We start from the raw sequence: 16,499 nt of genomic DNA on the forward strand, positions 1-16,499 counted from the left end.
GAAATACTTTCTACCAAAGAATTTATCCAGACTGTCAACTGTCGCCGGATAGTCACTCTGCTTCACATTTTCTAAAGGTCATTTTTTTCAATTTTGTAAGCATCACAAATGAAATTCCACACACCTCAAAAGTATTGGAAAGCAAAGTGCTTTCAAAACTAAAAACCTTGATAATTAAACCCAAAACTATTGAGCTAAATACCACAAGAGTTAAGTGAGAACATATGTGTTGTATCATTTGCGTGAACAGACATTTTAGCACCAGGCTGGACTGTAATAAACACTGCAACACTTTGATCAGAGAAGACTGCGCTATTGTCTCCTGCAGTCCTGGTAGCCATATAAACTTACGAAGCGTGACACCATGTAGACCTGAGGTTGTGGTTTCCATTTCAAATAATCAGTCCTGTGTTGTGTTGATTATTAAAACCATCTGGAAAGCAGGTTCATTAGACAAGACTATTTTACGTTTGTTTTTCTTGAAATATATTGTTAATTCATGTTTCTGCTGAATTCTAACAAAATCCCAGCTGTGTGTGTTGGCGCTATCAACAGTGTGAGGGACTGTGGGACATCCAGAGTTATTCGCAGATCTCAACATTTTAAAATATTCCATTATGCTCGTTTTCAGATTTATATTTTATGCCTTTATTGTGATATGTTTACATGCTTTAAAGGGGACCTATCATGCAAAATGCACTTTTGTAAGTCTTTTATACATGAATATGTGTCCCGGTGTGTCAGGGAACTCACCAAGTGTCAGAAACCACAACCCTCTCTCTTTTCCTCCATACCCAAAATCTCTATAAACGGGGCTGCAACGGATCTGATACAGACTGATACAGATTTGAAAATAGTCTGATGTCAGTGACGAGGAGCTCCGCCTATATGGCCAACTCTCCACCTATCAGGGGAATAAGAGGTTGCTGTGGCATGGTAACAGCATGGTAACATGACGCTCGTAACTAGGCCCCCTCCTTTGCAGGGGGGCGTGGTCAGCTGCTGCGCATGCAAAGACAGGGGTGGAGGAGAGCAAAATAGAGCGAAATGAGGCATGGCTAAAATGCATGATCTGTTTGGTATTTTGAAAAAGAAAACGTATAAATATACCTTATATAGGTATGGCCCTACAATATATTATTCAAATATAGCATGATAGGTCTCCTTTAATGTTCGAAAATATCTTTATTTATTTGTGCTGCAGCCATACTTTGCCAACCCTCCCGATTTTCGCGAGAGACTCCCGATTTCATTGCCCTCTCCCGGTTTCCTCCCGGGGTCATAAAATCAGATTTACTCAGGACTGTTTCCACTCTGACTTTAATACAGCTACACCATTGTTTGGTTTCCATGGTAGCGCGTCTCTTTAGTAGCGCGCGATCAAAATGTGATTGTAGTTCGTTGTCAACCTTACCACGGTACTTAGGAGACGTACTTTGTGTCTGCACAACTTTTGTTCATGAGTTATTGATCCGTGAAATCTGAATCTGCCAATATCGTTCCAACTTTACTCAACTCGCGCACAACTGAAAGTCTGATAGGGTGAGGTAGATATCACAAGAATCGACAACTCTACGCTCTGCTCACTCCTTTCCTGTCAAATACAGGTCCGGCCCACACATATGCTCCATCAAAGATGGTGCTACAGGCCGCAAGGCAGTGACTCCAATTAATTTAACTCTGAAAATTAGCACGTCAACCTGCTTGTCTTCATTAGGTTCATTATTGATTGAGCATGATCAAACTGCATTGTGAAGTCTGTTGAAGGGGGGGTGGGGGACGGGGGAATGGAGACCGGTAATTGGATGCAGCTGGGATAAAGATGAGCCATTATATCCAGCAGGTGCAGTCTACAAATGCTGTGGCTACATCAGCAGGAGTGTGGCATCCTCACGCATCGAGACTTGAGCCTGGAAACAAATAAACAGCGGACATCCTCGAGGGAATGTATTTATATGAGCTCATCATCTGCAGGGACCCGCTGGAATGCCGTTGGAGTTCATCCAACCACAACATGCTTCACTTGTGGTTTGACATCTCAAGGATGAAACCGCTCGGGGCTGAATCAAGAGACTTAACAACACACTGCCCGATTCATAAGAATAGCATTCATTCAGGGCGTGCTGGAGTGGGGAGCGAGAGGAAGAATGGTGGGCGGAGGGGAGAGGGACTGGCGTTAACAGGTCGGCTCTGCAGCAAGGGGCAGAAATTCCAGGGCGCACAATGAGCTTTTTTGTTCCCATGGGCTCCTTAATGAAGGGGTGTAGCTGCGTGGGCAGAGGGTGCAGGGCAGGGCTGAGGGAGAGTGCCGACTGATAGATGTGGGAGATGGAGAAGCAGCTCATTTAGAGACAACCCTGCCCTTATCTTCTCCTCATCAGCACAGCCTGCATCTGTCAGCATCCCACTCCCTCCCTGGACCATTTCTCCTTCCTTTCCCTCATTTCCTACCCATTGTTTTGTTCATTTTTTCTTCCTAAACGCAGCGAGAGAAAGGACACTCAAACGAGCTACTGCCTGGAAATGAAATAATAGATCATTCGAAACTTGATAAGATTGCAGAGAATGGATGGTTCCTGCCATCATTCTGGGCTGAGAGTCTACTACACTGAAACGTTGAATTTAATTAAATATATAATGTCAACAGATTGTATTAGGTTAGTTGAAAGCAATAATATTAAGTTTAAAAAATATATATTAGGTTCAACTTAATATTATTGCTTTAAACTAACCTAAAAACAGTTAAGGGAAATGTGTTGAAATAGCACACTTAATTAAAGTCAACTTTTCAGTTTTTTGAGTGTACTTTTGTACTCAAATCCTAAAAAAAACAAATCAGAATACATCTGAAACCCTTTCCAGGCTGAGAAACTCAAGCAGGCTCATTCTGGGAAGGAGTTTAAGTCAAGTCAACTGAACAAATGCCTCCGCCAAGACTAAAAATAACAGCCGGAAGAGGCTACACCACGCCTCAGCAGCAGGCGAGTAAATCCGGGTGCCAGGAATATCCCATATACCATCAGAGGGAGGAGAGATGCCAGGCGAGCCGGGCCTGAGGACTGGCAACCAACTCTGGCACAAACACAGGAAGATAGGCACCGGGAATGGAAAGCTGCACCGCAGTCTTCCTCAGTGGAGCTGGGCTCTGTCATCCGCCCGCTGCAATGCTATCAACTCCAATCAGCCAGCACACCAGAGATTATCCTAAAACCAATGGAGGGTTTAAGCCTTCACAAAATTAGTTTGGCTGATGCGGGCTGAAACCTGAGACAAGTAGTACAACTGTTTTTATGAATGAGTTATCTGCTATATTTACACATCAGGAACATTACACAGCAACTTTTCACGACAGAGTTATTCAGCTCACCCAAACCTTATTCCGTTTCAAATATACCACTGAGTGTCATGTTCTTCACAGCATGATATCAAAGCTACACCAGACAATTTTGCTTGTCGAGCAGCAACCCCCAACTCAGCCATTTTTAAACAACATTCCCAATTTGTGATTACTTACGTCCAACCAAATCACAGTATCATATATTTAGTCACAAGTTGTGCCCAGTCATTCAGGTACTAGTCTCTTCCACAGAGGTCATGCTTTGTCTTTGTTTGTTTGGCAGCAGGACTACGGATAAACTAAAAACTAAAATCAAGCGGGCCAATACACAAATTAGCGTTGACTTTTTTAGGGAAAAAGTACATTAGTGCTGCACTTACAGTATGTGGTGTTGGAATGATCATAAAAATGAGAACCAGACTTGGATAATTCATGTGAACACCCTCTCAAGTCAGAAAAGCAAGTTGTCAAAGTATTGTTGAAACACCCTGAATAAAATGCATTATACCACGTCTTCTTTGAAGGGTCCATGTCATTCCTCAAATTAAGTCTTAAATCTCATGGACACACCAAAGTCGGATAATTATTTCCCTAGTCCGGACAGGGGACCATATTACAGCATGTGATAGCACCATTGGCTCTTTAATGCCCCTTTCACACCAACGCGTTTTCAGCTCCGGCTCGGAGCTGGAGCCTGAAAAATGCCGGTTTTTCCTGTTCACACCGCATCGGTGCCGCCTCTTAGCTCCGGAATCCGGTTCACTTCCAGCTCCAAAAAATTGTCGGTCTAGAGGCAAGAGCTTCGGAGCTAAGAGGTGGCGTCGCTTACGTGACGTCTCTCTTACGGCCCGTCCACACAGCGGCGTGCGTTGACGCTTGCCGGCGGGCGTGTCTGACACTCGATCAACAACCAATCACATGAATCTCCCGCCCCTGACACACAAGCAGCGGTTTGATTGGCTAGAGCTTGGACTGGCATATGATTCGATTGGCTGACGCCTCTACCGAGGCGTCAAAAGTTGAACATCGCTCAACTTTTGCAGCGAGTCATGCCAGCGACGCTCCGCGTCGCTTCCCACGATGCAGTTCGGCTAAAAGTGACGTCACCCCATTCAAAGTGAATGGGCAGAAGCGTTGGAAGCTTCAACGCACGCCGCTGTGTGGACGGGCCGTTACGTCGAGGCGTGCAGGAAACTAAACCCACCTCCCCTGAACATGGGTCGACTGTCATGCCTGCCTACAAGCAGTAGTGCTTATAAACACACTTTATAAAGTCAGGCAACACTAACCAAGCTTCGTGTGATTCTGTTTATTTGTACCTTACTTTGACCATCCGTTCACTGTTATTGATCATTGTGGAGAGAGGCAGACGTGTTGTTTTGTATTATAGCAGCTATCGGATGGAATCAATACATGGGCTGCACAGGTTGTCGTGTCCGACTATCACAAGTAGAATCATAATAAAAAATACGCCGGTAAAATGTGCCTGTATAAAACGGTTTAGGCCACAATTCTTTCACACACACACATACGGGTATTGGGCCGAGCGCGACACCGTACTTCCGGTCTGCGCCGTTTTACGCGAGGTGCAAGCAGCCTTCTAGGTGTTGCTAAGCTTCCTGTACTGAATATCATAGTCTATTGCCTTAATCAATATCTAGTCAACTCTAAAATACCACATATATGCAATGGCATGATAATATTATTGTGACAAGTGGGGTATTCACCTGGTGTTTCCAGAAATTAGACGTAGATGCAGCCAAAATCGACGAAGGCCACTGTCGTTTTTCCATACATCTGCAGGCAGTCTGTAACAACCCACACAGCTCTAGTTTACGCTGGTAACGACCTAAAGCACACCCCTCAAGTCCAGAGATGTAATCCGAAGACATGCAGCGATTTCTTCGGTCGTTAATTCAGAAAAAAAACCTACTGCGCTCTGCCTGGCTAGTTAGCTAGCTATCTATATTTGCACTTCCAGGATATTAGCACCTCCAGGAAAATGGCGCATTTCTATATATTTATATGGCGCGTGTTGCATTGTGGGTAGCTCGCGACGTCACTGTGTGTGAAAGAATAGGATAGCAATATCAAGTAGTCAGTTTAGCTTCGGTTGCTATGCTAACATCACCCATGTTATACCAGAGAAACTTTCAAAACAGCGTTGTGATGCCAAACAGCGTCAATTCAGACTGACACACATTCACTTTAGGCTAAGGGGAACTGGGGATATGTATCAGCTGCTTGTGTGAGTCGGACAGTGAATACTTTAGAGCGGCCGCTGCAGTGTGAGCTAACCGGGAGCTAACGGGAGAATAAACTCCCGTGGAAGAGCAGCCAACACTGCAGCGGTCGGTAAAAGCTGCAGAAACACATTAATAAACAAATAACCACGGCACTCTGGAGCAAAGTATAAGGTTGGAGAAGTCGTTATTTAATTGAATCTGGCTTCGTGTGATTAAAAGCAACACGATCATCGACCCGACGCAGTTGTTGTTGTTGTTGTTGTTGTGAGCGCCGTAATGCCGTTGGGGAGCAAATCAGCTACGTAAACGGTGACGTCATGACGTAGCAGCGGCAGCACCAGTCGGGTCTGGGCGGTGTGAACAGAGCGGGAGCAGAAAAGGGAAACCGGAGCTGAAACAGAAAAGCTCTAGCACGGAGCTAGAAAGGGAAAAGCGCTGGTGTGAAAGCCGCATTAGTGCCATTGGAGTTTTATTTATTTTGTTTGAGTTATTTCATAAAACTCTTTTCGTAATGCTTGAAATACTCTAGCATATCCTCGTGGCCTTCAATAAGCAATATCTTTTTTACTCTTGACAATCCACAGGCATAGATTTTCCCTAATTTGGCCAACTTCTTTGTTGGTACAATGAAATGACACAATCTGCTTTGTCAGGCTTAAGGAGAAAAATGTGTTTATGATTTGAGTGTAACCATAACAAGAAATCCTTATTGAGTGAGGAAACTGTCTGGATGGGCTATTTATGACATGGTTATTGTTTAACTTCCGATGTAGTTATTTTTGTAGCTGGAGATTTGTACCCGATCAGATAATATTCCCTTAAAAGTAGGAAGTATTTTGTCTGTAGCAGCTGATCCGTTGTACCATACATCAATTTGCTCACACTTAACAATTCTGTTTTAATGCAACTACTCCACTTCTCTAGCAGATTGGGGCCAGTAGGTCAAGAGTGCCCTCAAAGCAACAGTGCGTTTTGCTTAAAGTGATGAGCTATCAAGAATGCAGTGAAGCAAAGAGCAGCAGCCTTAATGTGAACAGTGAAGGGAGTGTTCACCCTGTTCAGGGGTCACTGCAGTGAAACAGCCCATCAGAGAGCCACATCAAAGGCCTGCCAGAAATATTGATGGTTTGGCCACGCATAAGGAGGGGAGGAAAGACATTGAAAATAGGCCGGAGTTTACTCTTCCATATCTTCTCTTTATATTATTACAAAACTTTACACAGACAATTGCTAATCTCCACGCTTGAGTGGAACACAGAGGGACAAAACAACACAAAATAAAAAGTATTTCTCATCCAAAAGGCATAAATAATATAAAAGACAAACTTCTTTTTTCTTTAAAACAGATACATTCATATGAAATAATATTTCACTACTACAAAAAATAAATAAGTCATCTGAAGAGTTTTTGATCTGTTATGAGAGTCTTTCCTCCAGTGGGATAGTTTCAGTCTTTGAGCAACCTCTGCTCTTCCATCTGGCTTTGTTTCAGTCTCTTGTAGTCGCTCTCTTTTCACACTTTGCTCGTCCTTTCAAGGTTTTTGTGTCTTTGTCACCGTAACATGCAGTGTCTCTGACTATCCCATGGCTGGTCCTCTTTCTCTGTGATATTTCCAACACTGTCTCTCTGCCAGGTTCCTCTCCGCGCTGCAGGAGATTGTGCTAGTGTGTGGGCCGTGTTCAGACCTCCTGTGGGCCGGGCTGGATCAGCTCTCCTGCCAGGCTGCTGCTGGAGATCCACCCAGGCTTTTCGTCACAGTCCAAGTCTGGCAGACCGAGAGACTCCCAGCAGACCACAGGCCCCTCCATGTCCATGCACTCCAGCTCCTCCTCAGCTGCACACAGAGAGAGGGAGAGCAGAATGTTTGGTTTAGACTTCATATTAAAAAAGACAAGAACCGATTCTGGAGAGCCCTCAGTGTAATTTGTGGTGACGCTGCATAGTTGGTCTGCATACAAGGATGAGGATTGGCTATGATATAAAAACCTACTAGTGAGGCATGAAGAAGAACTGTCAAGAGTATGATTTCACAATAGTGTCGAGCCATGACGGACTGGAAGTTAATGTTTACACTTTTCCGGGAATGTCTTAAAGAACCTATTCTAGCTTAGCACAGAGACTGTAAGGAAGGGGAAACAAGCTAGCCTGGCTCTGTCAAAAGATGTAAACCTTTAAATATCATGAATTAACATGAAATGGACAAGTAAAAAATTACATTTTAAAGTTTTCTGAGGTCTCTGTCAGGCAAAGTGACTTTTAAGAGACAACAACAAGAATAGACTTCAGAGAGTTGTGTAAAGCTTTGCCCATCTTTTTGCTAAGCTAAGCTAGGCTAGGCTAACTGCCAACAAAGATGTTAGAAGTTTCCTGAAAGAACATGATATGGACTTTACTTTTTGGAAGTTAAAAATGACACTGACGTTTTCTGAGGTCTTTGCCAGGCAAAATTACTTTCAAAAGTCAAAAACAAGACAAGAGATTAGAGAGTTTTGTGAATATTTCACATCTTTTTGATCAGGAAGTGGGATTTTGCAGTTTTCTTTCTGCATCTCTACAGAGTGACAGAAGAAGCAAATAGATAAGATAAGCACAGCAAAGCACTTTTTGTAGGCATTTGGTATGAACATGTGTCTCACCAGTGTTGTCTGCTGGACAGTTTTCATTGTTCCCCACCAGACAGCAGGAATGCTGCGAGGGCGAGGACTCGCTGTGCTCGTCTGGCTGGTACCCTGCGTCGGCCCCATGCTCACCAGAGTGCATGTGGCTGTCGGGGCCCTGGCACTGCGAGGAAACCTGGCCCAGAGGCACCATCTCCAGACCGTCCTGCTGGCACGGCGCCATGCGATGCATTACAGGCAGAGTGCCGCTGGAGAAAGTGCCATTGGTCTTGTTGTAACATCTGCTCGGAGACAGAGGGAGATGGAAAGAAAAGGGGTTTGTTTATAAAAGGTGCCCGGCAACTGTCAGCTTCTTCTGCTTCACACAGCAATCTGGTTCTTCCCCTCTGCAGATATCTGTGGGTTTTTTCCGCCAGACACAGAAAACTCTTGTGTTAATAAACCTAACAATGTACGAAATGATGAAGGCTCTCACACAACAGGAGCTCTGTCGAACAGCTGCAACAATCGTTTTTAACAGTTCATCTGGAGATTAAAGGTCTCAGTCTTACTACCTCTAAACGAGTGTGACACATTGTGGGTTTTCTCTCCGGTAATGTTCACAAACGCAGTCAGTTACAGAACTTCATCATGTTTCCCTGAACTCAGCTTGCCTCTATCGGCACATGATTGGATGTTGACCACACCCCCTCTTTTCCCAGCAGCCAGAGGTAAATAAACACAGGCCTCATTAGGTCTGCTGGCTGGGTGCACACAGGGTAAACTGTGATGCTAGGGACCCTTAAGTACATAAACAGCACTAGCAGGGGGGAAGTGTGTGTGTGTGTGTGACTTGCATTTCCCTGCAACATAATTTTTTGAATAATTGTTACACTGTATTTCTGCACAGTTGCACATAAAGATTAGGCTACACTAATTATATTATTTGTAGGATTTGATTTAAGTGGTGGCTGCGTATGATTGTTTCCGACTTCTGTGATCCAAACATTTCCAATAATTCCAGTATTGTAAAGTAAAACAATTCACAAAATGTGTTTATGTAACAACATACTCTTCTTAAATCCATATCTGTTTGCACTTTTATTGCAGCCAGAAAACAGCATGCCCTCCAACTTGATGCAGAACATGCCAGGCATGCCCAGGGCAGTCTAACCTCACCCGCACCCTCAATTACATTTATTTTAGAACGGAAACAGAAATAGTAAATATAGACTATACATAATTGAATATGACAGCACACATGAGAAGATTCATTTATAAAAACCTCAATAGAAGCTCCAAATGTAAAAAAGAAATTGGGGCATCCCTACCAGTGATAGTAAAGCCGTGCACGATGCATTAGAATTTGTTATAGTAAGTCAAAGAAGATGATTTATTCAACTACCGTCTCTTCGGGTTGTCTCACAAGTTCTCACGGTTTGGATTCTTGTGTTTGTTATTGATTAATAAACACATCCCCAGGTTTCTTGAAAAATAAATCCCTGAACGAATTTGTCCCAAATGTCAAAGATAAGGGTGTGTATAAAAAGACTTCTTCTCTTACCGGTTATTGTTGCAGAGGTTCTGACAGCTCATACAGTCAGACGACTCTGTTTGGGGAAGAGCGGTGTACATGCCTCCACCCTGACAAGAGAACACACACACTACATTTAACACCATGCCTTGTCTTCTATACTTGTTTATGAATAATGTTTCCAGTCTCTTGGTTTGGAGTACTTTGTGGTGCAGCACTCACATTATGGTGGTGGTGGGGGTGCGAGTGCTCGAAGTCCAGGGTGCTGCGGGGCAGGCTGCCATCGTGGCTGTGTTGGTGTCCGGGGGAGAACAGGCTGCCGTTGGGGTGTTTGTGGTGGAGGTGATGGCACCCTTGGGGTAACATGGGGCCGTTGTGTCCGTAGCCCCCGTGGACGCCCCCATTGAGGCGGCTGGAGCCAGGCAGGGTGGTGTACTCCAGGACATGGCCGTTCATCTCTGCAGGCTGGTACAGGTAGCCGGGGGGGTCGTACTCTACAGAGGGGAGAGGAGGAATGGTTAGGAGTGAGGTAAGATAAGATGTACTTTATTGATCCCAAATTGGGAAATGTTTGCGTTGCAACAGCATAAAAACCAAGGCATTGCACATAAGTAGAAATTAAAAAGAGTAGAAATAAACAATTCTAAAATGTAAACATCTCAAAATAGAAATAAAACAGCATTAAAAAGTAGAAAATATATATATAATATAAGTTGACCGAGGTACAGACCAGGTTGAAAGAAATGTAATATAAAAATGAAATCTAGTTAAAGGAGTAATAATAGATATTTTCTTGTTTTTGACCATCTGTTCAAAAACATCCGAGTTAGCCATCTGAGGAGCGACTTTTAGCCTTTTCTTAGCACCCATACTATACTTTTTATAGAATCTTTGCCAGATACCTTTTTCTCTAGATTTCACATTTGAGACAGTTTCTTCCTTTGTCTGTAGACACACAATAAACACTGCACTTCAAGTGGTACCACCTATTGTGTAGGATGAGAGACAGGGTTTGTACAAAACTGTGTTAATATTTGGCGAATAAAGTAGATGAACAAAATCTCATTGTTTTCACATCAGAGCTGAAATGCTGTTAACAAAATGCCTTTAAGAAACCAATACAATTCCCCAATTAGTTGAATTCACTCTGATTTGGTGAATTACTACACACAATAAGTCGGAACCTGTGACTCAAACTGTTATCTAACATCTTAGCACTACAACTCTTTACAGTTCCATAAGGTCCGATAAAGGGTCCGTCCAACAATGGCAACACTTTAGCAGGAGCTGTGGGATCCATATTTGCACTATGAACACTTGGAATATGCTTCACACGCTGCCTTTGGGCCAACTATCTTTAATATATGAGACACTTCAAATGGAGTTAACTCTTTGTACGTGTTGTGCTGCAAACTCATTTTAAATAATGGTAAAAGTAGCAGTTTTTATTGAATGGAATTGAATGAAATCTACTTAATCTTAATTTAAGAGGAATGTGGTAAAATGTATCATCTAAAATGTGTTCTATTATTAGTCAGAGATTTTACAATGCAATGTCAGAAGAAAAAAACCACACATGAAACCATACCTCCCATGTCTTGGCATTTGTCAGACTTTTTAAGGTTGATTTAAAACTATTTAATACCAATTAAGGCCTTATTTTTAAATACATTAATTCAATGCCTTTTAGGACATTTTAAGGATACCCTGAGATAGGTGTGTTTTGAAAAGCATCATCCAAAGATCTCACACTGTAAGCAGCTTTTATTATGTAAGCCTGAGGATTTGCTTGTCTGTTCACTCACTGTGCATGTTGTTCTGCTGGCGATTCCTCCACAGACACATGGCGATAAAAGCCAGCAAGATGAGCACCATCACTCCGAGGACACAGCCCACGATCAGGTACAGCAGCCCCCCAGGTGGGCTGGGGGGGTCCGGAAGGTGGGGGTAGGATGGGGTGATGGGGTGCTGGCTGGGCGACCCCGGGGACTGACGCGCTGCAGCGGAGAGGGAGGAGAGGACATGAGGAACAGAAAAATAACACAGTACTGCAACTATAGAATGCAAACCATTGTTGTTGCTCTCGTAAAAGTTAGCACATTTACGTTGTGTAATTACGCCACTATTAAACTTACAGCCTTCTCAGAAAACATGCCTGGACTTCTGATAAATTGGAGGTTTTGGTTGAGTCATTGTTTCTTACCTTTGGTCTCACAGATCATGACGTTGCTGTATTCACTCTCCCCCCCATCATTAAAGCACTGCATCTTGATATCATAGGATGTCTCGGCCTGGAGGTGTCCAATCATGTGCCAGGGTTTCACACCTGAGGAGGGAGGGAGGAGAAAAGAAAAAAAGGAGGACAAAGGTGAGAAACCACTTCCTCTATGAGCCGGTGTTGACTCACATTGCTCCAGATACTGTGTAAACTCATGATCAGTGTTTCCCTCCTTCTATTCATGTCTCACACTTCAGGTCGTGTTCTTTCATGCTCGCTCTGTCATTCAACCCCCCCTTTCTTTGCTGCGGACCCCTCTCAGTCCCACGAGGGCTCAGACAGTTGCCTTACTCTAGATGAGCTCCATATATGGCAGCCTCATGTTTGTCCTGGCTTAGTTCCAGTATTCCCACTAAACACACACACGGAGACACACACACACACCAGTGCTCTCACTACACTACTACCTTGCTTTGAAATCACAGATGAGGCGACAATTGCCAACATAGAAATGCACATTTTTTAACATGGCTGATACATGCTGCTGTTCTTGCTGTATTCTGTTTAATAGTATGTGTAAAAGGTCCCTGATGTGAGCTACTTCTGTCCCAAGGTAGATCTTAACGGTAGTAAGTGGGAACAAAAGGAGAAAGCTGCTGTTAAACTAAATCTACTCTGTGCTGTAAATCAGAGTCAATACAGAAACAGATGTTTGATAGACAAAATGCTATTTCTGCTATTCTCTTACATTTAAAAGACCAAATAGTTGATTGAAAGAAAGTCAGCAGGTTAGTCATTGGTTACAGCCCTAATGCAAAAATAAACAGCCGTGTGCTCACAAAACGATTTAAAATATGCTATAAAAAAACCTAAGTGACCATAGCACCAAGATTCAAATGGTTACCAAAAGGAGTTAACATTTTAAAGGGGCCCTATTATGCCTTTTTCCCTTTCCTGTAGTTGAGTGGTATATAGGTATTTGTGCATGTAAATGGTCGGCAAAGGCTAAAATCCCAAAGTTCCCTCCAGAAGGAGTTTGTCTCCCAGACATTCCCCCTCCCTGCCTGAAACGCCTCCATTGGACTCCTTTGTTTACTTCCTTAACATATTGACATCACTATATAACACACGCTCTTCTATGGCTAGTGCTTAAACAAATTGTATGTGATAGGCTAAGGGGCAGTACATCTCGACAGTAAGCGGTTGACCAATCACTTCAGAGCCGGCCAGCTAACCAATCAGAGCAGACTAGGCTCTGGTTTCAGACAGAGGGTGAAAAGAGGTGCTGCAGCACAGGCAGTATGAGAAAAATAAAGAACTTGTTGACATTAAAGCATGGACACATGTCACAGTAGAGATACACAATACACATATGTACCTGGCAATTAGCATAAAAATGCCCCTTTAAAGAGTTGGGCAGAGTGAATTATGTCCCTCCTCCCCTCCTGTACCAGGCTCCTCTGTTAGCATTCCACGCAGCAACCTGAGCCCCTCTCCTCTGGCCGGGCTCATATTTCAGCTAAGGCAACCGTTTATTAAAAACAGATTTCAGAGAGCCCTGCTGCCCTGGGACAGCACTCTCTATAAATCAAACAGCAGTAATGCCCCTCTTCACTACACCCCTCTCTTCACACTGAGTATCCATTACCCTCCCTACTCCGAGTCTGCAGAGCGTGAACACAACATCAGAGACATCAACAAACAATCTACACACGCAGAAAAACAAAGATTCAAATTTCCACTCACCCTCGACCACGTCTCTTTTATAGTCGCTGTCATTGTCGCTGTCCGTGGGCCGGTAGTAAATGTAGAAGCCTTGGATTGGAGTGTTGTTGTTACTTGTGGGACTATACTGCATGAGGATGGAAAAAAAAGATTACGTTAGACTAAAGCAATCTGGTAGGCAATTATTATACAAGAAAAGAGGGATTTTGTTCCGGCGACTAATGGCGGGCTTGTTATCTTGCAGATGTAGAGGACTGCAAGCAAGATTGTAATTGCACTTTCTGTCTAAAGGTTCAGGATATAAATGAGACTGTCTGAGGTTAAGTAAATGTGGGGAACTATCTGCATCCATCTGCCGCCCAAACTGTGGTGCTGAGGAGAAACAGCTTTGAAGAGAGCGCAATCAAAAAGTAGAATGACAGGGCCTCTTTATCTTTGTTAGAGCAGAGCTCGAATCAGCACAGCCGCTCTATTAAAGTCTGATTGAGTCTCCAAAGAACCACCATCAGCTCAAACACAGGTGAGCCAGCTGGGAAAGACATTTACTAAAGTATTGCTCTTAAAAATCCCGTTCTCTTTAGTGTTTCCATTGTATGCTGCGTTCTTCTACTCTTCATAATTATTACACCAGAGCTGTAGACCTGACATTTAAGACTTGAGTCAGATTTAAAAAAGGGAGGAAAAGCATTCACGTCTCGAGTGCTGACCTTGAAAAAAAGAACATAAAAAGCTGGTAGGGAAGCCATGATATTTAATTATATTATACACATTGTATTAGATGTATTTTTGTACCTATGCATTGTAAAATGTGCTACAAAGTTCAACAAAGCAATAAATAAAGACTCTTAAAGGGTGGTGAAACTGGAAAGTACCTACGATACTCTGGCATGTATGGTAAAAAAAAGTTTGCATCAAATATGACTACTTGTGTTTCTTGCCCTATTTGACTAATTTCTATAATCTATTTCCAAATTAACATGATGAAAACAATGTAGTTTACAGATAGGAATGATACCCAAAGTTATACAAATAAAGCTGAAGCTGCAAAAAGTGCAAAAAAGGTGTATAAAAAATGCCTTCTTCCACCAGTCTTATAGATGTTGTACTCACAGTCCAGCGCAGCATGATCTGCGTGTCACTGATGGCGTCAGTGGAGGAGATGTGGGGTCCGACCACGGGGCGGTCAGCGATGCGCGGGCTGGCTTGGGGCACCTGGTAAATCTTCGAGGGAATGCTGTGGGGACTCTCGCCGTACATGTTTATGGCCATGACACGGAACTTATACGAGGAACCTGAGAAAGAAATACAATGATAGAGGCGATGTTAGAGGAGGAGGTGTTATCCTTTAGTGTCTATCAATAAAGTTGAGTCAACTATGGTTATACCCGATTCTGCCGTTTGTGTTTCTAATTATTCATTTGAGTCTTATTGCTGAGCTTGTTGAAGGATACTGAAGTGCTCATGACAGAAGGCTTTCATTCTAATTTGTTTTAAACACCCGCTTTGATTTTAGGATATTACAGGTTATTATGGAAGCCCTTACAGGCAAGAGGGAGAGTTTGTGAGTTTAGAAGTTGGGGGAAAAAAGTGTTTTTCTTAGTTAAAAATAAATGTGGGAAACTGTAGCTTGGCGCCTGTCAAAATCCATTAACGATACAATACATTTGTTGCCAAAAGTAAGACATGACAGGTAAAGGACAGTCATTTGAAATGTTTACACACAAAATATGTACTTTGTGTTCAATACAAATTAACCTGGAGGAAAACATAAATGCTTTAAGCCCTATTTAGAAGATACAAATCAGCCTCTTGTGGCCAAAATGAGTATTACAACAACAAACATTTACAAAAATCAAATCAAATTATTATTTTTTCAATTTAGAAAGATGATCTAGCAAAACCTTTTTTTGTACGTGTTTGTAAGTGATGAACACAGAAGAGAAATTGTATAACAGACTTAAAAAATTGGTAACCAGAATTGTTTTTATTGTCCTTTGCCTCTTAGTGCTTCCGTAGCATTTACCTGCAACTTTTTACACATTTGATGAGTATAATCTTACAAGCTGCAAAAACAAAATGATAGTTGCTTCACATACTGATTGCATGCTTCAACACTTTTGCCACCAACAAATAAACAAAGAAAAGGTCAACTATGTAACTAAATAACTAAAGTATTAAAGCTCACCAGGCTCCAGATTGCGAACTTCCACAGACAGTTTGAGAGGCGAGATATTATCCGCCGCCACGACCCACTCTGCACTGCGACCACGTCTGTACTCCACCCGGAAGGCTGTGATCGGAGACCCTCCATTGGCTCTCGGGATCCAGGTGACATACACAGAGCTTTCAGTTGCCATGGAGATGGTGGGGCGGTCTGGTGCCTCGGGTACTGGGGGCAGAAAAGAAAGAAGGAATAACCCTGTGAGCAAGGCAAACTTCTGGGAATCCAATTAAAAAAACACACAGAGAGAGAATTGGCAACCGTCATCACTGCATCCAGACTCATGTAAGGATGGAACAAGTTCACAGAGACGAAAAACGGAAAAAAAATACGGCATGACGTGAAGGAATGTGTACTTACTGCCTCGACTCTTAGCCACAAAGTTATAGAGGGCAGGAAAGAGTAAGAGAGAGAAATGAGGGTTAGTGAAAAAGTGAGTTTCAGCAAAGTAGGCCATGCTAGTAAACATGCACACACACATAAACACACATTGGGATTTGACCCTATAACTGTGCAGCTTTCTGCTTACACCATATTTCATCCAAGTACAGGGTGTCTACTAACGTGTCACTGTTTGTACTCCAAGCACAGAGAAACAAAGCAGACCACATCTGAACATT

At 42.9% G+C, this 16,499-nt stretch overlaps 1 protein-coding gene across 1 annotated transcript in view; it reads right to left on the reverse strand.

Annotated features, from left to right (window-relative positions):
* Window positions 1–6,758: 6,758 nt before the first annotated feature.
* The window catches only part of cdon (cell adhesion associated, oncogene regulated), a 33,317-nt gene continuing 23,576 nt past the window's right edge, over window positions 6,759–16,499 (reverse strand). Inside the window, exons 11-19 of the mRNA XM_034223016.1 lie at window positions 15,844–16,047; window positions 14,769–14,950; window positions 13,680–13,785; window positions 11,919–12,041; window positions 11,521–11,712; window positions 9,938–10,209; window positions 9,746–9,825; window positions 8,221–8,483; window positions 6,759–7,418 (exon numbers count right to left, since the gene is read on the reverse strand). Of these exons, the coding sequence (XP_034078907.1) occupies window positions 7,264–7,418; window positions 8,221–8,483; window positions 9,746–9,825; window positions 9,938–10,209; window positions 11,521–11,712; window positions 11,919–12,041; window positions 13,680–13,785; window positions 14,769–14,950; window positions 15,844–16,047 (1,577 nt within the window). The 3' untranslated portion in view covers window positions 6,759–7,263. The remainder of the gene's footprint in view (window positions 7,419–8,220; window positions 8,484–9,745; window positions 9,826–9,937; window positions 10,210–11,520; window positions 11,713–11,918; window positions 12,042–13,679; window positions 13,786–14,768; window positions 14,951–15,843; window positions 16,048–16,499) is intronic.

This window comes from Gymnodraco acuticeps, unplaced genomic scaffold, assembly GCF_902827175.1.
Source record: "Gymnodraco acuticeps unplaced genomic scaffold, fGymAcu1.1, whole genome shotgun sequence".
Taxonomy (NCBI): Eukaryota; Metazoa; Chordata; class Actinopteri; order Perciformes; family Bathydraconidae; genus Gymnodraco; species Gymnodraco acuticeps.